This window comes from Mauremys reevesii, linkage group 1 (assembly GCF_016161935.1).
Source record: "Mauremys reevesii isolate NIE-2019 linkage group 1, ASM1616193v1, whole genome shotgun sequence".
Taxonomy (NCBI): Eukaryota; Metazoa; Chordata; order Testudines; family Geoemydidae; genus Mauremys; species Mauremys reevesii.
The window spans coordinates 197,642,594-197,670,478 of record NC_052623.1 but is presented as its reverse complement, the minus strand read 5'-3'; the positions used below and the strand labels follow the sequence as shown (position 1 = coordinate 197,670,478).

General features: G+C 41.5%; 1 protein-coding gene and 1 long non-coding RNA gene across 11 annotated transcripts in view; one reads left to right on the top strand and one right to left on the bottom strand.

The window, feature by feature from the left end:
* Positions 1–12,742, bottom strand: part of LOC120370033 — a 28,334-nt gene extending 15,592 nt beyond the window's left edge. The window contains exon 1 of the long non-coding RNA XR_005583571.1: positions 12,581–12,742. This is a non-coding gene — a long non-coding RNA (uncharacterized LOC120370033). The remainder of the gene's footprint in view (positions 1–12,580) is intronic.
* Positions 1–27,885, top strand: part of BBX (BBX high mobility group box domain containing) — a 198,743-nt gene that overhangs the window by 141,825 nt on the left and 29,033 nt on the right. For 8 of the 10 annotated variants that reach the window (XM_039484007.1, XM_039483983.1, XM_039483998.1 and 5 more), the window contains 7 exons: positions 599–679; positions 3,464–3,544; positions 12,329–12,409; positions 15,991–16,071; positions 18,153–19,083; positions 20,098–20,236; positions 24,372–24,520. In XM_039484007.1, coding sequence (XP_039339941.1) covers positions 599–679; positions 3,464–3,544; positions 12,329–12,409; positions 15,991–16,071; positions 18,153–19,083; positions 20,098–20,236; positions 24,372–24,520 — 1,543 coding nt within the window. The remainder of the gene's footprint in view (positions 1–598; positions 680–3,463; positions 3,545–12,328; positions 12,410–15,990; positions 16,072–18,152; positions 19,084–20,097; positions 20,237–24,371; positions 24,521–27,885) is intronic. The other 2 variants (XM_039484056.1, XM_039484038.1) reach the window with 1 other exon arrangement.

Sequence of the window (27,885 nt, the reverse complement as noted above, 5' to 3'; positions counted from 1 at the left end):
CTCTTAAAAATTCCAAACCAAGTCTTTGTTATGTGAGCAATTCAAGACTTATGGTGTACTTTAACTACTCATTTTCTTGCTTTTAAGTACTTGGGTTTTTTTTTAATGTTATAAGTAAATACACTTTTGTCACTTAGCATACTTAATCAGGTTTTGAAATGATGTGGTATGTGTTTTTGCTTTTGGAATAATCTAATTTTTTCTCCATAATGAATTTTCAAATAGGAGGTGTAGCTGATCCCACAGCATGACCAACACAAGTCATATGTATGTTTAATTTGAGACTGTGCTTTTAATATTTGGTTTCATAAAACCTTTTGTGAAGTTTAAAATCAAAACCAAATATTATATTTTGGGCCTAACTGCTGTTTAAACCATTGTGAGGTGTATTCAAAAGGATTCTATAGTACTGACCTCACCTTTATTTCCATTCACTTCTGTGTATTCAGGATTATGAAATATCAGGCTGTCCATCTTCTGTTAAACACTGCTTCTGAATGCTGTTGGTGCTGCTACACAGTATTTCTTGTTACTAGATATTGCTGCTGTCTTTGTAGGCACGTCATTGATGTTTTATTCCCTGTCATCACTGTTTCAGGTTTCCTCGAGTACTTGCCAGTCTGATGCATCTAATTCTACTGAAGCATGTCGGAAGTCACCATTGTTCCAGTTTGCAGAGGTGAGTTTCCAAAAGTAACAGGATGATTTTTTCCACAAAAAAAATTTTTTTAAAGAAACCCTAAACACTTTAGCTGAAGGAGACAAGCCTTTACTCAAATGTTTTCAGCTACATGCTTCCCTCCCTCCATTCCTGTTATTTATGGGGAAGCCAGACTTGAGCTGCAGAAAAGTGTATATAGCACATGATGGAAACCCTAAACACAGCACTGTAATAGTGTTCAAAGAAGCATTCAGTTAGATGTAGTGCAGGAATGGCCTTAGCTGAAGGCTCTTTACTTACAAGCCAAGGTTTTGATAAGAGTTCTGTATAGTTAAATTATATATCTGAGCCAGTGTAACCATTTTAGCAGTTGACTTAGTCAAAAGTGATTGTATTGCTTCTGACAGCCTGTGGATGCTCCACAGTCTTCCTTTATTCTATAGCACAGAGCTGACCAAACGCTCCGGGCCCATTCCAGCAAAGTCTTATATGCCTCAGTCACTATAGACTTGTGAGTAGTCCCACTGAGGACAGAGTAAGTCTTGTGTGGGTTAGGTCCAGAATTCTCAGCTGTCCTAGAAGGCAAACTTTGTACTATATATCCCTTTCCCTGCCTCCTTTCATTACATACCAGCAGCGCTTCCTTTTGGCTTCACATATGGCAATTTGACACCAGAGAGTGACTTCACTTGACTTCTTGAACATGTTTAAGTCCTTTGAGAGTCTGTCAATAAAGTGGGCTCTCTGTTGCTAACAGCCAGGAAGAGTCTCAGGTTAATGATCACCTGGAGTTTGTTAGAAACTCCCAATTTTCAGGATGTTGTAGTTTGGCAACAAAGTTCCCGTTTGGGCTTAAACTTGGCATATATCGTAGCCCAGCACCAAAGTATTTGTACATTCATTGATTTCTTGCAGGGTGAAATTTTCTTCTCATTTCAGTTTTGATATTCTGTTAAGCACTATTTTTAAAATGTATCTTTTTGCATGCCTGGAGATTAATCTGTTATTTTAAAAAAAATATATAAAACAGCAGGAAATGTGAGCTACCAATATAAGGCTATTAGGCCGAGTATTCAGTTGAACCAAACTGTTCAGAAGTTCTGCAGCTGCTATTGTTTGGTATGTACGGCATATACTGGAACATCTGCAGTAGATGCTAGCTGCTGCAAATGTCTTTTATGAACAGTACACAGTTCCCAAAGAACCTCAGCCCTCACTGAACATCCGAGGCTCATTTGAGTTTATACAATGTTTTTCTGATTTGTTAAAATGATTGTAAATAATGAAATCACACACAAATGTAAATATGTGAGCTGTGGAAATCTTGAGACCTGTAGGGGGCGTTGTGTGGCTAAGTTCCATACAGCTCTTGAGCCGGGAGCGGGGTGGGGGGGCAGGGAACATAAGGGCTAATCTAAACCCATAAGCAAAGGCATTCAGTTAAAGCAGACGCACTAGGGCCATATCCTTAGCTGGTGTAAATCCCTCTAACTCCATTGAAGATACTCAAGCTTTGCCGATTTACACCGGCTATGGATCTGAGCCTCCTGTCTTTTACTACTAATAACGTTGCCCTCTCTTCCTTCACCCCCAAAATAAATGAATGCTCATATCTTAACTTCAACCTACAAAACCCAAGGTTTCAAGCTAAGATCTCAAAAACTCCTGAAATACGTGAACAGACAGATCCTTAATGTGTCGGGAAAAATAACAGCCAGAATAAAATGTCTAATATTGAATTTTTAAAAGCTAATGGCTTCACTCTCGAGAGGAGGGGAAACTCAGTTTGCCAGCCAGTAATAAGATCACTTACCACCACCTTGAAAGTCCAGTGTCCGTGGTGGTGGTGGGGATAATAAATAAATATTCATCATCCAATATTTCTAACGTAACATTTGCACAATTCCTACAAAACAGCGAAAATCACTCTACTCAATCTTTTTTTTTTTTAATAGCCTTTTGTTTGGAGTTTCCTGGTAATATAGGGGAAATCACAGCTCACTTACTGATTGCATTTGTTCATTTTGCCATGCCGTGGGCAGGAGGGATGTTGTGCAGCATTTTGTTAGGTGCTGTAGTTATGGTAATGCTGAGGCCCTGTGACTCCCACTAAATCCCACTGGCTTTTCCTTACCCAGTGGCAGAGTAGGGTGGCAATCCACAGCCACATCTGCACGTCCATCTTTTTAAGGTGAGCAAGTTGGAAGCTATGCTTCATCTCAGATGCCTATTTTTGGCCTGTTTTAATTTCCTTGGAAATTAAAACATGCTTCTGGTTACATTGCAGGCATCTGTGGCAGTAGAAAATAAATCACTGTACAAACCTAATGTTAATCTGAAATTCCGATTACAAAGGACAGCGTCTATGGCTACTGGCATTTATCCAGTGCCTCGCTTTGGTTTGGTGCAGCTGTTACGATGTCTGCATCCACACACATTCCAAACTAAGTGGCTTATTGTGCTTTTTAAATGTCAGCATACTGCAGTGAAATACCCCTTTCACTGAACTCTGAAACATGAGATGGTGTTACTTTTTTATTTTGACTATTCTGTGAAGCAGGAGAAGCTCTTTAAAAATCTATTATGTTGTATTCATTCTCATGGTGATTTTAATAGTGAAAGTGATGTAATTACTCCTCACAAATTACCTTTGATTAGCCCCTTAGGAAAGCCAAGTACCCTTTACAGTATGGTTATCTGCATGGTCTTGGATACAGAGGGTCTTTATACATTTCAGTATAAGAAGTGTAGAATGTTGAAGCTAGAGATAATTATATACAAAATAATTGTTTTTCCCTCCAGCTCTCTTCAAGCCCATCACAACCTGATGCCCCGGCGGCTGCAAAACAAACAGAGGAGTCAGCACTGTTTCAGTTTGCGGAGGTATAACAACTTAACTATTTTTTTTTTAAGTGGGAGAGAGGAAAGGATATTGTTAATTATGGCGGACCAGCCTTTGCAAGCGTAATGCGGGGATGGAGTTGTACAGGCAATATTCTGTATAACTGTTCACTTCCCTTCTTCCTGCACCTCAGCTTAACTCTTCGCTGAAGTGTTACCCTAGTCTCTCTCTCTCTCTAACTGAGACAGAATGCCAGATTAGAGCAGGTAGGTAATAGCTAAATGTAGGTCCACAGGCTCTGTAGCATCTAGGGGTAACAGGTGCTCCCCTCCCAGCTCTCTGTTTAGGCCCAGAAAACACACCATGGTGGACCAAACATTAGCCTTCCCTAGTAAATACAGCTAGAATAGCCCTGCCCTATGTCCAAAGTGGCACAAGGAAAGGGACTCAGCCCTCACATCAGCTGCTGAGTCTACAGGGCTGTTTTTAACTCCTCTATAATCTCCCCCCACCCTCTCCACTCTGATTGGCTCAGCATTCAGAGGGTGACGAGGGTATGACCTGTCAGGTGCGGTGACCACAATGAAAAAATTTCCTATAGTCTCAGGATAGCTACCGAGCATATCTGGTAACTCTTCCACCCCATTCTGGAAGTTCCTGGATCCTTCCACCTGAGTTGCCCTGCCCTGTTCTCTGCATCTGTGCAGAGACCCAGAGTATCTGAATAAGATTCATGTCTCCTCCTCCACAAGAGAAACAAATTCAAATGCTGCAGTATAAAGCATGTGGGTTACACCAGGTGGTCACATCAGTAGCAGCGAAAGGAACAAGCAGTAAATTCCCAGCAGCATAAGAGAATTGATTTGAGCCTTCTGCTGGGGAAGAATGTTGGCGTAGTAACCAGTGATCCAGGGAGAGGTAGGTTTGCTATTCTAACACACCGTACATAATACACCAGAGCCCCACATACACAAAAGCAGTGAAGTCAGGGATATTATGTGTCTTTCCATACCGAAGAACAGCCGCAGACTTTCATTCCAAAGGGCCTCTTATTTTAGATCAAGGGAAGCAACAAACAGAGGGTGATCGAAAGTGGCAGCATGCTCCTCCTTTGAAAGGAGCTGCAGCAGCTTGCAGAATGACAGCCGCCTCTGCAGGCGGGAAGCATACACCTTAGAAATAGAGAGATGCAGAGCAAACAAATCTCAAGAGTTACAAGGCCACATAATGCCATAGCGGATCAGTAAATAACGCACGTTAGACGGCGTATCTAAAAATACCTTCAATGTGGCTAGAGCTTTTTTTTTTTTTTCCCCCGCCACCTGTACTTGAATGTGTACATTATGGTGACCTACGGATAATTTTAACAGAGTTCCCTCAGCTGTAGGAATATGTTGAATGTATTTAATAATGTGGTCCTACCTCCTTCCAGTGTACTTTGGGGAGTCTAATATTACTCGTGGAGCTAGGTGTTCGTAGTCTCTGTTCTTTGAGCATAAGAACTGGGATTGTGCCTGGCCCTGCACAGGTGCATTATGGGATCCAGGAACCCCCGTATTCCCTACTCATCACCCTTTGTTCTCATATGGGCTTGGGCATAATCCAGCCCTCTGTCTTCCTTTGTGTTAAGATTTAAGATAATTATGTATTGCCTGGCTGTGATGGGCATTCAGGACACATCATTACTGACAAAAGATCTAAGTGTAAAACAATAATTTGCAGGTAACCATTAAGGGGCCAGAAAATGTCTGAATAGCAGTATCCTGGCAAGACGCACAATAGCATGAATGTACAGTAGCAGTGAAGGACTTTCCAGATGTACTAAATGTTTTTCTTGAATGGTTATAAATCAGATTGGGCAACCCGCATGGGAAAAACCTATAGAATTTAATAGGATGAAGCCACAGGGTGAGACTTTTGAAGCTAGCGCCAGGATTTGGATACACAACTCCTATAAATGTGAATACCACAATTGAGTTGTGTAGCTAAATCCCCTCGTCAGCTATTAAAATCTCTACCATTGTTTGTGTGCTATCCAAATGACTCTATTAACAACAACCTGTAGAACTGAACAGAATATGATCGCCTGCTTACAAAATTATCAAACCATCCTAAAGAAGTTAGTAGATGATTATAGCTCTGATTTTAGGATTCCACAGAACCACTATAAAAATGTATTAATGTTTCCTAGCTTTCCTGTAGGAAGGTACCATAAGTGGGTTTAATGATGCACCTACGTATGCCCAGCTAGTTTACTCAGTATACTGAAGATGTGTGAAACAGTAGGTCAGGGGAACTTAGAATATCAGGGTTGGAAGGGACCTCAGGAGGTCATCTAGTCCAACCCCCTGCTCAAGCAGGACCAATCCCCAAGTAAATCATCCCAGCCAGGGCTTTGTCAAGCCTGACTTTAAAAACCTCTAAGGAAGGAGATTCCACCACCTCCCTAGGTAACCCATTCCAGTGCTTCACCACCCTCCTAGTGCAATAGTTTTTCCTAATATCCAACCTAAACCTCCCCTACTGCAACTTGAGACCATTACTCCTTGTTCTGTCATCCAGTACCACTGAGAACAGTCTAGATCCATCCTCTTTGGAACTCCCTTTCAGGTAGTTGAAAGTAGCTATCAAATCCCCCCTTATTCTTCTCTTCTCCAGACTAAATATCCCAGTTCCCTCACCCTTTCCTCATAAGTCATGTGCTCCAGCCCCCTAATCATTTTTGTTGCCCTCCGCTGGACTCTTTACAATTTTTCCATACCTTTCTTGTAGTGTGGGGCCCAAAACTGGACACAGTACTCCAGATGAGGCCTCACCAATGCTGAATAGAGGGGAATGATCACGTCCCTCGATCTGCTGGCAATGCTCCTACTTATACTGCCCAAAATGCCGTTAGCCTTCTTGGCAACAAGGGCCTACTGTTAACTCATATCCAACTCCTCGTCCACTGTAACCACCTAGGTCCTTTTCTGCAGAACTGCTGTCTAGCCATTCGGTCCCTAGTCTGTAGCAGTGCACGGGATTCTTCCTTCCTAAGTGCAGGACTCTGCACTTGTCCTTGTTGAACCTCATCAGATTTCTTTTGGCCCAATCCTCTAATTTGTCTAGATCCCTCTGTATCCTATCCCTATCCTCTAGCGTATCTACCACTCCTCCCTGTTTAGTATCATCTGAAAACTTGCTGAGGGTGCAATCCACGCCATCCTCCAGATCATGAATTAGACTTGTCAAAAGATAGCACTTGGTGAAAACATATAGGATAGCACTTGGTGAAACCATCCAACAAAGGTTCCCTGATGGAGTAGAAATAGAGAACAAGGTGACAGGTTTTGCTACTGTATTTCAACTCATACTGGGACAAGCCCTTCTGAAGGTGCAGCAGAGAGGCGGGGCTGATGACAGCCCTCTGCCAAGTAGTATGGATTACAAAGGAAGGATGATCTGTGCTGGACAAGTGATTGCTGGATAGTTCCCAGTAGTGTTACTTAATAAAGTTGCAGCATAGTTAAATTGTATGCCTTGTGTCTTGTCATTCTTCCTGTGATGTCCGGGACAACAACAATCAAAATAAGCTTTTAAAAATATTCATTCCAAGGTGCATTTTATTGGTTAATTTGAAAGGGGGAGTTTTTAAATATAGGATCTGTTTTTTCTGTTGGAAATGTTAAAACCTCCCCTTACTCTGCTACATGTAGCTAGGACTTATTTTATGTTGGAAGAGAAGAATGTCTGTTCCAGGCTGGTCTTGCCTCTGAAGTTTAGGACAATAATTTACTTCAAATTAGGGAGTTGAGAGAGAGATATCTGACCAGGGCCATAAAAACACTTCAGCACCAAGAATCTTTGTTCACCAAGGGTTACTCCCCTGTGTCATGCCAACATCATTGCAATGCTAACTGCAGTGACTAACATCTTGCTGCACAGCACTGGGGAGGTGGTATGCAGCCTGGCTTCATCTAGGTTGTTCCAGAGGGAAACACACAGCAATCCATAGTATCTTTTTAAGCCCTTCTTTCTGCTGTTGGCTCTGATTATGCTTTTTTCTTATACAGGACTTTCATTCACACAGGGCATCTTTGTCACACTTGACAAAAGTCCCATTCCTTGCTCGGCCACTTCTTCCTGTGGCCGGTCTATTAATGCATTGCTGACATTAGTAAGCTGAGTTATGGTAAGCAGTTTACAGCATACTGCAATGAGCAATGTACAGTGCCACTAAAAAAAGGAGTGAAAGTAGATATTTAACCAGTAGTGGAATAGTCCTGTGAAATGATGTGAAATGCATTGTGAGCTAGTGTGCCTGGGGATTCTTGGCAGCCGTCCCAGATAGCATTTTGTTCTGACTGGGTGTTCCTCATATGTTCCCTTTCTCTTTATTCCCTTCACAGCAGGAGTGGATAAGACTGACTCTTTGTGAAAAGAGTGATCCCATCAAGTAGATGGGTCACTTATAATGGCCATCCTTTGCCCCAGGAATAGAATTCCCCTGTCACTCATAGACAGCTCATTATATACCATGGCATTCTTTCTTCCTTAGAGTCCCAGTATGCCTTTCACCTTCTTGTTTTCACCAAGTGCTATATTTTTCAATTAAAACTGATAGGGCTAATCAGGCCTGCCTGTTCTTGACCGGCCACAACAGGGGATGAGAGCTCTAGGAGTAGTGCAGCATGTCTGAATGTGCGTGCAGATGCCATAGAGATGTTTAAAAATCCACGGGAAAGTCCCACAGATCTGATGATATCATTGAGTTAAGGACCCCTGCTCACCCTGTAGTGGTCCTGACCACTTGAAGTCAAAAAAGCAAACAGGATGGTAGGAATCATTTAAAAAGGGATAGAGGATAAGATGGAGAATATCTTATTGTCCTTATATAAATCCATAGTATGCCCACATTTTGAATACTGTGTACCGATGTGGTCTCCTCCTCTCAAAAAAAGATATACTGGCATTAGAAAAGGTTGAGAGAAGGGCAACTAAAATGATTAGGGGTTTGGAGACGGTCCCATACGAGGAGAGATTAAAGAGGCTAAGACTTTTCAGCTTGGAAAAGAGGAGACTAAGGGCGGATATGATAGAGGTATATAATATCATGAGTGGTGTGGAGAAAGTGAATAAGGAAAAGTTATTTAGTTGTTCCCATAATATAAGAACTAGGGGGCACCAAATGAAATTAATAGGCAGCAGGTTTAAAACAAATAAAAGGAAGTTCTTCTTCACACAGCGCACAGTCAACCTGTGGAACTCCTTGCCTGAGGAGGTTGTGAAGGCTAGGACTATAACAGGGTTTAAAAGAGAACTACACCTCTACTCCAATATAACGCGACCAGATATAACACAAATTTGGATATAACGCGGTAAAGCAGTGCTCCAGGTGGGCAGGGGGCTGCAAGGCTGTGCACTCCAGCGGATCAAAGCAAGTTTGATATAACACGGTTTCACCTATAACACGGTAAGATTTTTTGGCTCCCGAGAACAGCATTATATCGGGGGAGAGGTGTAGATAAATTCATGGAGGTTAAGTTCCATAAATGGCTATTAGCCATGATGGGTAAGGAATGGTGTCCCTAGCCTCTGTTTGTCAGAGAGTGGAGATGGATGGCAGGATAGAGATCACTTGATGATTACCTGTTCTGTTCATTCCTTCTGGGACACCTGGCATTGGTCACTCTCAGTAGACAGGATACGGGGCTGGATGGACCTTTGGTCTGATCCAGTATGGCCATTCTTATATTCTTAAATTTTGTCTCTCCATGGGGTTTTCAGTGGAAGATTATGATCTAGGCCAGAGGTTGGTCAGCAGACAATGGTTTGAGGTGCACTTGCTGGTGGTTGTTGGAGAGTTCTCTGGTCATGTGCTGCTGGCTGCTCTTCTCCTTCTTTCTGTGTGAGGGAAAAGGAACAGGTGGAAACACTTGCTCTCGGGACCTATTGAATCTCTGTTTGGCAAATGAGAACAGATGGTGATGAACACTGTGTAGTGAAGACTCGCAAGCTCCCCTTGGGTTTACTTAACTAAATTCTCATCTTTTATTAAACAACAAAAATGTTTCCAAGGAATGATGGCAATAAAATCACCAGGCTAATCACCTCAAAAATCAGCACCCTTCTTTTAGCTGCTCTACTAAAGCTTTTCTCTAGACTAACTTCAAAACAAGTGCAGGCTAGTACCCTTGTTGCAGCAATGTATAATTTCCCTTTCTATTCCCTCACTCTACTTGCAGTTAGGACACGCAAACACTTGGGGCGGAATCCATCCCCTGTGTAGCTTCACTGACCCACACGCAATAGACTTAGAGACAACTCTACATTTTGTTTGGGTTTTGTGCAAAATATTTAAATCTAGCAATTCAAGGCAGAACACCTGCGAATTAGAGGTTGACCTAGCAGCGTGATATTTGTATACACAATGGCTGATTCACTATTCCCCCTCTCTCCCAACTCCAAGTTTAGGAAAAAGCCATAATCTTCCTATATAGATTCATCATTATATAAAATATGTAAATATGCTTATAGTATTAATGTTAGTTAAGGCCTTAACATTTTACTAAATGTCTGAGTTGCCCTATACTCCGTCGGCAACAAAAAGTATATGCTATGGCATAACATACAGCCCATGCCATAAATAGTAGCTAAAATATTGGCAATTATTGTAAAAGGACTCTGAGATAGTAACATGATCCTAAAAATAAGTGTGTGTGTGGGATCAGAAGCCAACCCTGTGTATAAGAACTAGCCATTCATGCTTGAGGTGAATGGAAATGATAGATAGTGATAATTCTGTTAAAACTAGAAGATTGCATTTAATGAGAAGAAAGTAAAATTTGGAATCATTACTGGGAGCTGTTTGATCCTTCTGTCACCTCCCAAGCCCAGCAAACATCTTCGCTGTGGTAAATTCTAGGCTTGCTGTGTTTCCTGCAGTTTGTTCTCAAAGCTGTTGAGTGTATTTCATGCTAAGGCAATGTATTGACTTCTCCTTCCATCTTGTAAAACTGTAACAACAGCTCTGCCATCATTTGGTTGTGAATGTCCACATCACAATTAATGATGTATTTCCACTCTGTTTGGTTTGCATGTGTGGTGTCAAAAATCAGAACATGCCTCTGCACGAGCTCATGTTCTGTTTAAGCAACATGGAGTTACTTTTCCAGACCCCTCTGTAGCTTTGATGTTGAATTGAGGAGATCTGCCTTGTGGTTAATATTTTTATAATGTAAGTTACTATAGAATAGAAATGAAAGAAACTAAGGCCCGGATCCTGCAAGCCAATCTGTGCCAGAGGATCACAGAGAACACTCCTTCGTTGACTATAATGGGGCTCTGTGTACTTAAAAGGTCTGCCTCTATGGAGCTCATTGGAGGATCAGGTTTTAGACTGGAAGCTCTTTGGGGTGGGCTATATAGGCTATATAATGCCTCACACATCAGAGACCCAGTTTTGACTGGACCACCAGAAGCTACTGTAATAGAAGTAATAACTATTAATAAATATTAAAAATAATGTTCCCATGTATTTTAAACATAGGCGTATGGGGAATGAGTGGCAATAAAAATGGGTGTTGTTTTTTTAATTCCAGTGTATCCCCTTGAAACTGCAATGTGTAGTAATCTATTCCAAAGGAAAAATGTGATATAAAAACACATTTAGATCCAGGGGTGGACAAACCTGCAAACAAAAATTAAAGTGGCCTTGTATATACCAAAAGACTGTGAATATAAATGTGTGTTATGAAGAAACTGTTTCAGGAACACCTGTGCCCTGAAAAACCAGTGTTAAGGGATGGAGTCTCTCATTCCAAACAATACCATTTAATTCTTCAAAGCCAAGATTGAGACAGCACAATGAACTGCTACGCTGATGCTATCTGAGCAGTGTGACTGCCATTAGGTTAAAATGCTCTCTTTGCTATGCCACCTGTAACAACAGGCAGATTAAGGCACTTCTGTTAAGTGGCCCACTAGGCAGCTGCTAAGGCAGGCATAGCAGTGTCTATGTAAAAGGGCAAATAAGACCTTATTGATCCGGAAAACTTTACTTACTGAAAGCTTTTGTTTAGCTTTAAAGCAGGGGTAGGCAACCTATGGCACACGTGCCAAAGGCGGTACGCAAGCTGATTTTCAGTGACACTCACACTGCCCTGGTCCTGGCCACCGGTCCGGGGGGGGACTCTGCATTTTAATTTAATTTTAAATGAAGCTTCTTAAACATTTTAAAAACCTTATTTACTTTACATACAACAATAGACTTAGAGAAAGAGACCTTCTGAAAACGTTAAAATGTATTACTGGCACGCAAAACCTTAAATTAGAGTGAATAAATGAAGACTTTGCAAACCGCTTCTGAAAGGTTGCTGACCCCTGCTTTAAAGGAATACATTGAAGGCTGCACCCATCTCAAACAAACAAGATTCCCCAAAGTTTCCAGTATAACTTTATACTTTAGCAAAAGACCCAAATCTGCTAAGTAGCAGATGGGGTTTTTTTTTGTGGTCACTTAAGACAAGTGATGTAGGAAAAACCTGCATGGCTAGCATGTGTCATCTATGGAGGTTACAAATCCAATATAAAATGTGGTTACTCACCTAGGTCCTGATTCAGGAAAAAACTTTTACACACGCTTATATCCTGTTGACTTTCATGGAACTTCAGCACGTGCTTAAGTGCTTCCTGAACAGGGATGCTTTCCTAACTTGGGGCCCTGTGTTTATACTGACTGTCTGCAATATCCCAAGGGAAGCTGAAGGACAATCAGCCTTTCCCCTCCACCCCCTCTTTCCCCAGTGACCCTGAAATGTTCTCTCTTCTGTTTGTTCAAAATGTAGATCTCATCAAATACTTCACAGCTGGGGAGTCCTGAGCCTGTAAAGCACTGTGGGAAGTCAGCACTCTTCCAGCTGGCAGAGGTAAGGTTCCTGTTACCATCATGATGTGAACGTGTGTGCATATTTTCCCCAAAACGCGTGGGTTACACAAGTTAGTCTAGCACCAAACTTAGCTTTAGCAACAAGGCAAAAAGGGTAGCCTGAATGGTAACTCAAATAATGATGCTGTCATTGGGGATACCTATGGCTTACCTTTTTTTAATTCATTTATGTTGTAAATGTAAATGGACCCTTAGAAAGCAGGATCATATTCCTGCCCCGGAGAACTTATAGTACAACTCAGACAAAAACACCATTCAGGACAACAGGTACGGCAAGAGAAGGTGTAGATGATTGGTCACTGCGGATACCAGGGTCCTGATTCAGAAAAGTATGTAGTCACAAAAACCCACTCTACCTGGGTCCAAATTCTAGAGTTTTTTCATTCTGTTGAAGAGAAATCTAGAATCTGGAACCATTGAAAAAACTCTAGAATTTGGATCCATGTCGAGTGGGGGTGGGGTTTCCCCCTGACTGCATAACGGTAATGTTTTGTGCCTTCTTGATTAGACAATAACGATACTAGAAAGATAAATTTAAAAGAAACATGCATGATTGGAAAGAAGAGATTTGCCTTACCCTTTAGGCAGTCCCCAGGCTCTAGCAGGGTTCATTAGTGTGTGTGGGCTACATTGCCAGCAGTGTGCATGCTAGAGTGATCACAGCAGGAGCTAGTGATCTGTAGGGGGATGTGACCTTTGCAGCTCTGAAAACAAGCCAAAAAAGCTAGTGAACACCAGAAATGTGTTGACCTATCCCCTTCCTTTGCTTATTAGGCAGCATTCTATACGTCATCTTAATGTTGTACCCCTTTAATAATGGTGAGCTTGCCTTCACTGGAGTTACACCAACACGGCACTAAGACTGTTGAATCAGGCCTGATGTTTGCATATCACCACTAGGTGAAGGTCTGTCACCTCTTAAGAAACAAATCCTTAGGGGTCATAGGAAAGTCCATATGCTTTCCCACAGGAGTGCAGAGTTGTAGCACAATTGAAGCAGAAGAGGAGACTGAGTCTGGCAGTGAGAAACTTGGATCTGAAACAAATATCCAGGAGCTTTCTCACAATGATTATTTAAGTAGGTCCATACAAACCTAATTTAATATACAAACTAAATGTAAGGTACAGGCTCCAACTTAAATTAATAAAAACATGGCAGACATTCTGCACACATCCTTCTTAAGATGCAGCATATTAGCTCTGGCTGAGTCAGCCCGAAAAGCCTGCCCTTGTGGCCACTACGGCACTAATCACCATGCCTCTGTTTTTGCACTAGTCTTCCAGTGAAACTCTTATAGACTTTAGGCCAGAGGGGACCATCATGATCATCTAGTCTGACCTCCTGCACATTCCAGGCCACAGACCCTCACCCACCCACTTCTGTAATAGACCCCTAACCTCTGGCTGAGTTACTGATGTCCTTAAATCATGTTTTAAAGACTGCAAGTTACAGAGGATCCACCGTTTACACTAGTGTAAACCTGCAAGTGACCCGTCCCCCAGGCACCAGTGAGGTGCTGGTAGCAAACTTAGTAAACAGTCCCCAGAGCAACATAAACAAAAGGTCTTCTGCCCTTCCTGAGCTCCACAGTCAGTTCTTTCCCACTCTCCTACAGAGAGAGCTGACTGTCCGGGTTTTTCCCCTCTGGGAATCTCCCTTCTTCCAGGGCCAGTCGCAGAGGCCAGATAGACTCCCTCCTGCAATCCTTCTCAGTCCTCCTCCAGGCCGTCTGCCTGGGAGCTACCCTTCTCCTGAGTCTACCAGATAAACAAGGCCATCTGATTCCTAGCTGATCAGCTGTGAGGGTCACTGGTCTGTTACAGGTGATGCTGGGTCCAAGTCCCCTTGAAGGATCAGCTAGCCTATAAAAAGCTCACATAGGTTTTGTGGTGTGGTTTTGGTTTTGTGTTCTCTGTGACACTTGATCCCAGTTGGACGCATAAAATATGAGAGGTTCTGTTTAACTTTGAATTTCTTAATTCTTTAATGACTACTGGGCGACCAGATCAGGCATTAATTTGAAGCTGCTCTAACATGCCGTGTTCATACCCCTGGAGTGAACCCCAGAATTGCAAGTTCATTTGGCAGGTATTTGCATCGCACCGTTGTAATCCAAACATCATTGTGCTGTGTGCTGGAGAGGAGCAGGCTTCCCCAGTCCCCACCCAGAGTGAACCCTGAGCTCTGGGGACCCATCACCGGACTCTGGGACCTTATCGTTGGCGCCCAATAAGTAGTTCAGGTTTGACCATACCTGCATTCCCCCCCCCCCCCCACACACACACACTCTTTTTTATTTGTATGGATTAGAATCAAACTCACAGCTTCATCTCTGTTCTTTTAGATTGATTTTTGTCAGTATTATGCAAACAGTGCCAAAAATGTATTTAAAAGTGGGCCAAATATCTTAGTGTGCGCTCTAGTAATGGTTGAAGCAACTACTTTTATGGCTACAATCTGGTGCCTGCTTGGAAGGCCACAGCCATGCAGCTCAGCTGTGGGTTCCATGGAGATCTACATCTCTACAGAATCACTCTCTATCCTGTTTCCGGTCTTAAGGTGAGGAGAACCATGTCAGGGAGGCAGTGAGCATTTCCAGTATCTCCGTGACTCAGTGCAGGGAATCTGGTTCTACCACAGATTGTTTATGAGCTGTGCAGCCTCAACAGCTGACAACTCAGGGCCATTGAAGAATAATTCTGAGTGATTAGGAGATTATATGAAAAGATACAACCTCTTCAAGTATATTGACCCCCAGTAGAATATTTTTGATCTCTCTGTCTCTCTTCCTTCTATGGTAGTGATTTGGGGGTGTGGTGGGTCCCTGTAAAGTAACTCTCATGGCTCCAGTGGGGTTAGATGGAAGGACCAAAATGAGTGCAGAGTTGTTCGGGGATAGGATCTCTACCCCCTCAAGTTCTGCACCTCACTCCCCTGAAGCTGCTGTGCAGCCCCTTCCCCCATTGCAAGGCTGGTGTAGAGCCTAACTGACGGCGTCAGAGTTCTTGGAGTATAAAAATAACGGCTTTGCAGGAATGTTGAGATGCTTGGATTGGTGCGCTAATACGTTTTAGAAAGTGGTTGTTTTTTAGAGTCTTCCTCAACACTTCTTATTCAGGCTCCCTTGAAGTTCTGAAGATAAGCACTAAACTGATACAAGGGGAAAGGTACATTTAGAAAGAGTTTGGGCTAGATTCTTCACTACTGTAAACCAGAGCAGTTCCATTGACTCCAAGAAGCCAGCGGAGCTACGACAATGTACTTGAGCAGGAGAATTTGTCCTTTATGTCAGCCTTCTCCTAAATGATGCCCTGATTAATAAGAATCCAGAAGTAGAAAATTGTTCCTAGTGTCATTGACTGAGGACACTAGATTGTTATTTATAAGGAGGAAAATCCAGCAATTTGGATGTACCATGAATGCAATTTTTTCTCACAATATGGACTTTTATGAATGTATCGCTGGAGGAAAAATCAGCCTTGTAAAAATTTTAAATTCAACATATAGGAAGGCTGTATTGGAGAAGTAATGTTTTTTTCCTTCTTTGTTTTTTGCTTAAGATTTCCTCGAGTACATCCCATTCAGGCCCTCCTGACTTAACAAAGCAGTGTGGGACGTCAGCGTTGTTTCAGTTGGCAGAGGTAATATTAAAATACTGGTGATTAATTACCACTGGTGCAGTAGGGAGGAGAAGCTAATAATGCTGATTGCCCGAGTCTAGCAGTCAGAACAGTGGCACAGTCATTTATGCTTCTATAAACAACAATACTAAGTATCTCTGGATGCCAAGAGTCAAGATTTCCCTAGACTAGCCATTAAAGCACAGGCTCTTAATGCTACTGAGTTAACAGTTAAAAAGTCAGAACCTCTGATGGCAAAGGACTTATCTGATTTGTATTCAAATTATTTTTAAATGAACACTTCTGGGGTTTTATTTAGATCAGGGCATTGTCATTGCAAATATGTTTTAGAAGGCTTCAGTCACTTCCATTTATTTCCACTCTCATGCAGATTGTTATTTTAAAGGGATGAATACGTGTATGACTTCTGGAGGAACTGTGTTCTGATACGTTGCAGCTGACATCAGACTGTCCTTCTGGGAGTCGTTAGTGTGGAAACATTTAAAGTTCTCTTTTTTTCCAAGCCTTCCAAATCATAAAACCACATGCTATGAGTTAATTTATCGCCTACAACACCCAAAGCCCCTTACATAACCATGCAGCTAAAGCAGTCCTAAGTCTTCTCTGCTGGTTATGTTACAAACTTTAGAAGAAAAGGTATAGAGCAGAGAAGAAGGGTTAAAAATGGAGTTGCTGTCACATGAACAAGATATTTTGAAGATTTAAGATTGAGATTTTCCAAGCCTCTTTAGGGGACTATAAGAGATTATTACCAGGATTTCTTTAGGTACTGTCTTTCTTATAGCCAAATCTGAACTCATGAGATAAGTTTTCTTTGACAAAAGTAATAATAATAAAAAGAATCATGTCACCCAAATAGGGTGACCAGACAGCAAGTATGAAAAATGGGAACACAGATGAGCGGTAACCGGTAATAGATGCCCACGTAAGAAAAAGCCCCGAATATCAGGACAGTCCCTATAAAATCGGTAAATCTGGTCAGCATGCACCCAAAGGATCTCTAATTTCTACAGATTTAACTAAAAGGACCTATTGAACTGTAAAGCAGGTAAAATAGGTTATGTGATTTAAAAAGATGTATGAGAAAAAGAAAACGTTCAGTTTCATAGTGCCAAGGAGGCCCAGGGGATTTCTAAATTAGTACTAGGTATGGAGACTTCTAGGCCAATGGCTAAAATCCAGCCCAGGTCAGTAGTTATTACTTTCAAGTGGTTCTTTTGGTGACCTCTGTTGAAGGAGTTGGTGGTCAGTTGTTTGTATGTTTTGGTTAGATTTGTGTTTCTCTTAAAGTTTTGGACATCTTCCCAGAGGAAGTTGGTCTGACACTTGGGGTTACCCCTGTTAGCAGCTTTAGCCCAGAAGCCAAGGCATGGAGACAGTGAACTACCCTGTCAGGTCCTGCGCTGATCCCTCTGTCACTGCTGAGGACCAATGGGAGAGCAGTTAGGAGAAGCTTGCATTTAATGCATCCTTTACAGTAGCTGTTCTGTGGGTAGATAGAGGGATTCAGTCTCCATTACTGGTATCACCAGGAAGGTTGACTCCTAGGTAGTAACACTTTACATTTCTGTGTTGAAGAGGCTTGTGATTCGAGAGGATTTTTCTGTATTATGTAAAAAATGTAAAGGTTTTGTTTTGGTTTTTTACTTTGTTTTGCAAACTGAATAAAGAAAAAATCGTAGTATTAAGAATTGGTTAATTTATTCATTCACTGGCATTTTGGAAGTAGGAACCAGAATTAGAAGGAAGAGGTGGAATAGTTTGTAAGTTACCTGGTTTACTGATGGTGGGTTATAGTGAACTGTACCACTGCATTTAGGTACTATTGGTGTATTTTCCAAGGATGTCAAGGGCTTCTACAGCCTGATTCAGGCATCTTTCCCTCAAACCTGGAGATCATACAACATATTGTCCTGAATGGGTGGGGGATGTAGAAAGTACTGTCCGGAATGTGAGGGGCTGCTTTCCTAAATCGGGGCCTTAGATAAGTGCCCTTATCTAGCATTTCTGTAAATCAAAATAAATAAATTGAATGATAGGGGCATTTAATTGGTGGTGATTGGTTGTTTTAAACTTTTTAGATGTGCCTTGCATCAGAGGCGGTAAAAGTGAAAGAACCTGGGAAGGTGGAAGTGGAAACATCAGTGGATGTGAAAGCAGAAGCTCCAGAGGAAGTGAAAGTGAAAGAATTGGAGAAAGTGAACGTGAAAGACTCACAGGAAGTAAAAGTGGAAGAATCTGAGATGGTGAAAAATCAAAATGACGAAAAGACAAAAACTGAAGAGTTGGAGAAAGTTACAAAATGCAGTCACTTTACTGATCCGGCAGCAGACAGCAGTACTGTAGAGATAAATAATAGTACCAGTGCAAAGGATCACACATGCCATTCTCAAGAGCTTTCACTTGCTGACTTTAATACCCTGAGTCTGAGCAAACCAGAAAAGATAAAAAAGAAAAAGAAAAAAAATAAGCTGGACCGGCACACAAACGAAAAATCCACCGCCAAGAAGGCTTGTAAAAAGAGGCAGTCCTCTGAGTCGGACATTGAAAGCGTCATTTATACTATCGAAGCAGTTGCAAAGGGCGACTGGGGTGCCGAGAGACTCGTCGAAATCCCCCGGAAGAAGGTCCGCCCTGCCTCAAACATGAAGGGAAGTGTGTTGGACACAAAGTCACCAAAGAAAAAAGTAAAATCAAAAGAGAAGAGAGCATCAAAGGAGAAATCCTCGGAGACCACCAAAGAATCAAAGCCTCCTGACTTCCTTAGTATTACAGCCAATACGGAGGCGCCTTGTGAGGTACCTGACAACATAAAAGCAGAACCATTAACCCCAACAGAGGATGTGGTACCACAGAGTTTACCTGAACAGGTCAAAACAGCAGACAGTGACTGTAATAAAAAGATAGAAACCTGTGGCTCCAGGAAATCAGAGCGATCTTGCAAAGGTGCTCTTTATAAGACTCTGGTGTCAGAGGGCATGCTCACGTCCCTGCGTGCCAATGTGGACAGAGGTAGGTGATTTTTGCCATTTATTTACAGAGGAAGAGAAAAATAAATCAAAAGGTCTTATATTGTGTTTGAACAGCATCTCTCTCTTGGTCTGCCATGAATCAGGTGTGGGCTTGTAACACAACCAGTGATTTATTTGGTTCAATTAGTAGATATATTTCCCTCCCCTTTACTGCATATCTGATTGCAAACTATAGTCTTTAAAGCACATTTCACTTTAAAAATAAATGTGTTAACAGACCAATCTGGTGGTTTGTGCAGGGCTTGCATTTTTATGTAACCCTGACCAGCTACATTGGAGCATTAGTTGCCTATATGAAGAAATGCTGTTGGTCTCTAGACATAGCTCTGAATCCTTGAAGAGGTAGATGTGTCTCAAACTCCTTTCTGGTGTACATTCTGGTCCCCAGATAAGGTACACAGCCAGAATATCTAGAAACAGTATGGAGTTCATTCAGGATAGATGTAGGGAGATCAGCATGTGACATCAGTTTCCAAATTTAGCATCTCTGTTGTTAAAAGTGGATGAAAATCAGTGAGAAAACCTTGAATTTGAATGGAAAGATGAATTTGGGTTTAAAATATGTGATGTACCTTTTCAGTAGGATGCATTTAAAAACATTTCTCTGAGCAGCAAATCAAAGATGATAATCTGAGCAGCCAAATTGAAGAGAGAACCCTTGAGGTTACTTTTGCTTTAGATTAAATCTGTGAAACCTTTTCTCCTTCATTATACCTCTGCAGATCCTCACTGTAGGGGTCCTGCAGTTTAGCAGAAGGTTCCAAAAGTGTGGGATCTTTTAAGGTAGTAAATATGGGTAGATCTAGTTGCTACCAGGTAACCTTCTTATCCCTTAGGAATCCAAGTTGGCACAGAATCCATTTTAGAAACGTGAAGAGTCGGTCAGCAGAAGTTGCACTGTTGAGTGACTCTTGATATACAGGGTCCTTGCAAGTCCAGTGCACTGTGACACAGATTCCATGGTGAAAGTAAGAATCTTTTTCCTCTTTCCTAGGTAAACGAAGCTCAGGAAAAGGCAACTCCTCAGACCATGAAGGATGCTGGAATGAAGAAAACTGGGCCTTTTCCCAAAGTGGGATGAGTGGGAGTAAAAAGCTGAAAAAAACTAAGCCAAAGGAAGAATTTGTTCTGGGGTAAGTTGATGTAATTCACGTGAACAGAGTTTTGCACAAGCAGGATTTGTTTCCAGTCTGTTTTACGCTACATAGGAATGGATTTGGTTGTCATAGTAAAAGTAGATAACTGTGCACATGCCACTGAAAAACAGGATAATCTAGTATGAAGGGCACAGGGCTGGGAACCAGACCTTCCTGTTTCCAGGTCTGGACTCTGATTCCGTTTAGCTTTAGGCAAGGCTCAGAGATCAAAATTGTCAAAACGAACTCTGATTTTTCAGTGCCACGTTTCAGACACTTGGGGCCTGATTGTTAAAGGTGCTGAGCACTCTAAACTGCAGTTAAAGCCAATGGGAACAGCCGTTGTTCGCCACCTCTGTAAGAGAGGCCCAAACTGTCTCAAGCTAGATACTTGCAATTAGAAAGCACGTCTGAAACACCCAGCCTTAATCTCTCTGGGCTTGAGTCTGTCTTCTCACTCATTATTAAACCAATCTAATTCCATTGTGATCACTCATGATTTACACTGATATAAATCAGAATCAAATAATTATTTCCATGTTTCTAAAATAAGCACTATATTTACCTATCTAAGAGGTGATGTAGAAGGTTAATTTAATTTTCAAAGTACTTTAGAAACATTATTTAAAGTTCTAGGTAGGTGCTTCGTTAACTGGAAAAAGTGTTAATTTTTACCCCCAAAAAGGAGATAATTTGACAGTGTTCCTTTCACTTATTTATTTTTTCCATTATAGTAGCACCTAAGAGTCGTTATTTTCCTTTGTAAGCGTCGTTCTAATGCAGTGGAGTGAATAGGGTAAATAAATGATTTTCAGTCAAGGAAGCAACTACTTGAATAGGAGATCAGCAGGTTAAGGCAGTGGAATATCAGAAGAGAAATAATTATTAATTATTTTAAAAAATTAATGCTTTTGCAAATCTACACAGAAGTGGCTCTCAGGAATCTGAATAGCAATTCTCCTCGTAGCACTAACAGATTTACTTAACTTCAGCGATAGTGGTGAAAAATCTACTTAGCCATTCATACTTGGCAAATCCTTGGATATTTCTAATTATCTGAATTCAGAGGGAATAAATTGGATTAAAGGGAATAGAGTCTCTTCATATTTCAGGCTTAAAGTTTTAATAGGTTTCTTTTGTGTAGATTTATAGTAAAATTTTTCATAACCTGGTGTATCTGAAATTTAGTTGTAATGCACTTATAGCAAGGATATTAAATATTGAAAATCTCAAGGTGGTGTTATTATCTGGAATACGCTACGCAAAGTAACGCTGCACTTTTATTATTCTCAGTACGTAATGTACTCGTCAGTGATATGGAGATTTTGTAAAGATCTTCTCATAGTACACAATGTTCCATCAAAAAATTAACCAGCTTTTCATTTATTTAATTATGTTAAAACATTAGGTGAGTTTGAGAAGATGATGAATTCCACAGCTCATCAACTAATCTAAAAAATGTAGATGCAAATAATTTATTCAGTGTTTGCCACTTAAAAGTTTTGAATAATGTATTTGACAAATATTGTGCTCCCATCTGTACAACTGATTAGATAGTGAAGATATGTATGCGAGGATAGCTTATTTCCTGTCTCAGCAGTGTTATTCATTACTATTATTCAACCAGTTCTAATAGAAGAAACCTTTATAATACATGGATTTAAGATTTTTACTAAAAGTTCAAGAAACGATGGGTATGTCTCCACTACAGCGGCACACCTATGGTGCTGCAGCTCTACCACTGTCGCTCTGTAGTTTAATTGGTTCCTATGTTGACTGAAGGGGTTTTTCTGTCAATGTAATTAGTGCACCTCTCCGAGAGACGGTAGCGAGGTCGAGGAAAGAATCCTTCCACTGACCTAGCTGTCTCTACACTGGGGGTTAGGTCAACCTAACTACGATGCTCGGGGTGCAAACTTTTTCACAGCCCTGAATGGCATAGCTGGGTCAATCTAATTTTGAAGTGTAGATCAGACCTATATATTAAACATCCCTCTTCAAGGCTCTGCGTAATCTTGTTCCCACCTACATCTCTCCTCTTATTTCCTCCCCCGCCACAAGCACACCTGGCTGCTCCCACCCCTCTCGCCTTGCAGCTTCCTTCTTCTCCCAGACTCAGATTTGTACCTTCTCTTGCTTTCCTTGCCCAGTACCATGGGAACAATCTCCCTCTTCTTGTCTGCCAGGTATCCTCTGCCTTCTTCATATTCATCCTTTTTAAAATCTACTACTTCCAGGTATAGGGTGGCCAGGTGCATGGTTTTCGACCGGAAAGTGCAGTCGAAAAGAGGACCTGACAGTGTCAGATCTCCTGACCAGACATTCAAAGTCTGGTTACTGCGGATGGGGGAGGCAGGGAGGCGCTAGTCATCACCCACACCAGCCCCTACTTAGCTGGGGCCGCCTCCTACCTGCCTCAGGTGGCTGCAACTCCCAGGGGGGCAGCAGGGAAAGAGGAGTGAACGGGGATGGGGCCTCAGGGGAAGTGTCTGGTTTTTAAATATTACAAAGTTGGCAACCCAATCCAGGTATCCTCCCTACCGCCGCCTCCACTGGCAACTCCCTGGGGTTACATGTCATGTTTGTCTTGTCTGTCTTAGCTCCTGTCCTCTCATGAGCTCTGCAGAGGTAGACCCAGGCACTGTACCAGTGCAGGGGTCTGCCTATGTGAATGTCATTATAGGATCAGGGCCTTTGGTTGCAAACTCCTCAGGCCAGCTAATGTCTGTCTATATGTTTGTAAACCTCTGTATGTTTATGACACTATAATTGCTTTTTTAATCATTGAAATCACTGGCTTAGTAATGGCAGCACTCACTGCTTCTTCCACATTCCACATGCTATAAATTGTCTGTGATGATGGCTCTTCTGCTGTCAAAGTTGGGCCTGCTTGTTAGACAGACACACACGGGCCATAGGCAGGTGTAGTGGGAGTTGGGGAAGCAAATAGAACAGTGGGAGGGGAGAGCATATGTCAGCCATCAAAGCAACAGCTCTGCTCGCTTCATGGATGTCTAGATACCCATGTACATAGTAGCATGGTAGCAGCTGCTTATACTAACAAAACAGTTGCTGCGAACCAAGTCTGCGTTTCGTAATTGAAACCACTGCTGTTCTACATGGCTCTGATTGAACATCAAAGAAAGATGAAATACGTGTCTAACAAAAATACAGAATAATGGTTATGGAGATAAGTGAATCAACTCTAATTTGTAAGTTTCGTTGCATAATGATGCTTCATTTAAGAGCCATTTCAGAGAAAACTGAAAAACTCACACTTTTGCCTTTCTTCCAGGCACTCAGTGCTTAGAGGCAGTCGCACCAAGCATTCATGTTTACTCTCGTTGTCTGCTGGTCTTTCATAGCAAAGAGAATTAAAGAGAGCTTGGAAAACTCAGACTTCTCATGCTAGCACCAATTTATTGATTTGTTATTAAAAACAAAAACCACACAAGCTCAGAGAATATATGTGCAGGAGCTCTAGACGCCCTAACAACAAATACATTTACAAACAATTAAAGTATCATGCAGTTGGCTCTGTGTAATAAAATAATATATCACCAGATAAATGCAGCAGCCAATCCAATCCTGCTGCATCCTAGCCCCATGCCCTAAGTTCTTCCCAGAAGCCCTATTGAAGAGCTATGTTTATTAAGTAGTTTGGTTGGTTGTTTATTGCTTGCTTGGCTTTTCTAAATTGTTTTTCTTATAGTGTTGGCAGGGGGGAAGGGGTTTTGTGTGTGTGTGTGTGAAACCAATTAGAACTTTAACATAAAGGCACCCTTTATAAATAAAAAGGAGCAAATCTTTTTTAAAAAAATGTTGCCTTTTTCAGAAAACCTTTTTGTTCATAATCCTGTATTATTTACTCATTGATATTGATGCCACTCTATGTCAGTGTTTCTTTTTCCTCCTTTTCTGATTGCTTAATCTCCCTCACATGACAGATCAGGATTGAATGCCAAACACAATTGTTCAACTTTTGAAAAATGTAGTGTATATATAAAATGACCTAACTGTGGTGAGTTCAGGTATAAAAGTACCACTGAACCTTATCGACCCAGAACCTGTTTTTAACTTTATCTGTGTGAACCATGTGATTGACTTTGGGTTTTTCCCTCCCTTTCTTTAGTTTAGCAAAATTGGAAGAAGAATTTGAAAAAAAATTCAACAGCCTCCCTCAGTACAGTCCCATTACGTTTGACCGGAAAAGCGTATCTGTTCCAAGGAAAAAGAAGAAGGTTGGAAGCTGCCCAGCAGAACAACCAAAATCCAACAAAGGTAAGGTGCTTTCTGAGGTACATTCATAATCCATAATAGCTGCCGTGCTGGGTTCAGGAGCTGTTATTTTCTTACCTCAGTATGCTTGCCTACATGTGAAGAATGTGGAGTCAGAGTTGCTTTCTTCATCGTGACAAAGTTGGTTATCACCAGGACTTTTGCAGATTTTGTTTTTCCTTTTTTTCCTTTTAGTCATTGATTTAACATATTCTCACTCTGGAAATAAAACATTTCTGCAGTAATGCCTCCATTCTAAACCCTTGTAAGTCCAGTACTCAGTCTCTCATGAGCAGAAACTTCCAGTTGTATCATGTTCTGCTGCAGTTAATGTGTGTGGTTTGTGTAGTGTGGGTGAGTATCCGTTAGGGCTAATTCTTTGAGCCTGTGGTATTTATACTGTATGTGAATATAAATGCATCAGGAAAGGAGGAATGATTACCAGTAATTCTGTTGTTCTGAAGAGCTGAGGCAATAAGATGCTGAATACACCAATAAAATGAGAATAACTGTTACTGTCTGATCCCTGTGTTGGTGGCACTTACTGACTACTTTTGTAGATCTAAGTACCTTATTCAAACATATGTAGTGTTGAGCAGTTTGTCTGAATCGTGAGCCACCAAATTACAATACATGGCCTAGAACTGTGGGTGATGTTTATACAGTGTGCCCAATATAGTACTGATTTTGTATTTATGTAAGTAGGGAGGGGCTGAGCAGGTTCTGGCAAAATTAGCCATTGTCCATAATATTTACTGAGGCCTGATCATTGGTAGTTGCAACTCTGTAGTTAGTATCTGAGAAATCTACAAGCCTGACCAGAACAAATGAACCAATTCTACAGCACAGTAATCTGGTGGTTTATTACTCAGCATGTTTTGGGAGCCAACTGCTAATCCGGTGGTGGTAATCAGCAGTAACTTCCCTGATTTCTAACAACAGCACACACTGTTCGGTGCTTTATTGACATACTCATTTGTCTGGTTATCGTGGGATATGTTCCATAGTCAGAGAGTGAATTCTGCCCTTGGCTTTGTTAGCAAGTTGGTCTCATTCTCATCTCCATTTTTGCAAAGCACAGTTGGAAAGCCTTGAATTTTTCCAGTCTCTTGTCTTAAGAGAAGGCCAGCAATACAATTGCAGATATGTAACAGGTCAGGTATGAGCAGTGCTGGCAGAGTCCTCTGGGTAAGATTATACAGCACTTGCCTATCCCATGGGTACATTTATACTTCCAGCTAGTGGTGTGATTCCCAGCTTGAGGAGACAAACCCATTCAAGCACCAATCGAGCTAGTGTGTTAAAAAAAGAAGCACAAGAGGAGGTGCTAGTTGCTCCAGGTACGTGCCTAGGTTCTCAAATGGGTATGTATTGTAGCTAGCTTTATTTTTATTGGATGTGTCTCTTTGAGCTGAATATCACACCCCGAGCTCAAAGTGTAGACATATCTTGTGTCTGGCCAAGCCACAGCCAACAGTTCCTCATTTCCATGAATACTAAATTCACTTGCAGCTATTGGGTGAGATTCTCAGCTGGGATAAGTCAGCACAGCTCCATGGTGGACTGGCACTGAGACACCAAGAGGTAGAACTGGTAAAAAAAATTCCGTCAAAGCAATAATTCCATTGAAAAACGTCGATTCAACAAAATCAAAACCCGGGAACATGTTGATTTTGATGTAATTTTGTCGGGGGGAGGGGGAATAATTAAGTCTCAAAATTAAAACATTTGATCTGAAACAAAAAAAAATCAGAAATTTCATTTCGTGGGAAGTTTCAAACTTTTCACATTTCATTCCAGTTCAGAACAACAACAAAAAAACCCTGAAATGTTGCAAGTTCCCAAGGAATGGAAATTTATAATTTCAATCAGCTCTACTAAGCGGTGATTGTACTGCCAATAAATGTATCAGATCAACAGAGATGAGTAGCTCAGGTGTTGACCACACTGGCTGGCAGTGGACTCTGGGATACTGCAGATCATGTGAGGCAGGGATACAAAGCAACCCGGACCCAACCATGTGCAAGAGAATTTTAACAGTGTAAAAGATAACTGTCCCACCAGGGCTAACTTCGTTAAGCTGGATCCCAAACTTATCCTGAGATGTAGTGAGGATATTGCCATGAGTAGTGGCGGGCTATGGAGCCTAGACCCACTGTGGGCTTTCCAAATTTGCCTTTAAGTTAACAGCTGACCAGATAGATGACCTGCTATATAGACTGTTACGCCTACAAAGGTTGCTATCGAATATTGACCTGAGAAACTTTCAGATGTGCCTGGCTGTGAAGGGGGCCCATGTGCATGCTGCTGATAAAGAAGCACATTAAGTGCAGCACGTATAGTGAGAAGTCTTACAAAAATTATAGAAGAAAAGTATAGAGAGAGTTCTAAGGGGTACTTTTTTCCTGTATTAGAACTCAAGCATTTTTCAAATGAATTGGAGAGGCAGTATGGATCTAGGCCAGTGGTTTTCATCCAGGGGTACGCATACCCGGGGGGTACACAGAGGTCTTCCAGGTGGTACATCAAACTCATCTAGATATTTGCCTAGTTTTACAACAGACTACAGAAAAAGCTCTAGCAAAGTCAGTACCGACTAAAATTTCCTACAGACAATGACTTGTTTATACTGCTCTGTATACTATACACTGAAATGTAAGTACAATATTTATATTCCAGTTGATGTATTTTATAAGTATATGGTAAAAATAAGGAAGTAAGCCATTTTTCAGTAATAGTGTGCTCTGACACTTTTGTATGTTTATGTCTATTATTGTAAGCACATCGTTTTTAAGTGAGGTGAAACTTGGGGGTACGCAAGACAAATCAGACTCCTGAAAGGGGTACAGTCGTCTGGAAGGGTTGAGAGCCACTGGGCAAGTGGATATGGCACTGGATTGGGATTTAGGAGACCTAGAGTCCATTCTTGCCTTTGCCTCTACCGCTGACCAATTATGTGCAGCTGTCTTCACTTCTCTGTACCTCTGGTTCTCCTTCCACCCTCTGTCCATCTTGTCGTTATAGACCATTCATCAGATCAGGGACTGTTGCTTACTGTGTGTTTGTACAGTACCCAGCACAATGGGGCTCCAGGACTTTAGGTCTGATTGTGATACACATGAGAAGTAATAATGATAGCACGGAGGCAGGGCTGTCCTTAGGAATTATGTGGCCCTATGCAGTATTATTAAACTGGTGCCTCTATGCCTGACGGCAGCCCGGGCTCACATGTGTATTTTAGATAAGAGGGGTCTTTTGAAGGATTTATTTAAAAAACAATACGTCTGAAGATCCAAGCATTTAAGGCTAAAGATGAATACTCAGATTGTGTATCTAAACATCTATGCAACGATCCTTTAGAGATGTGA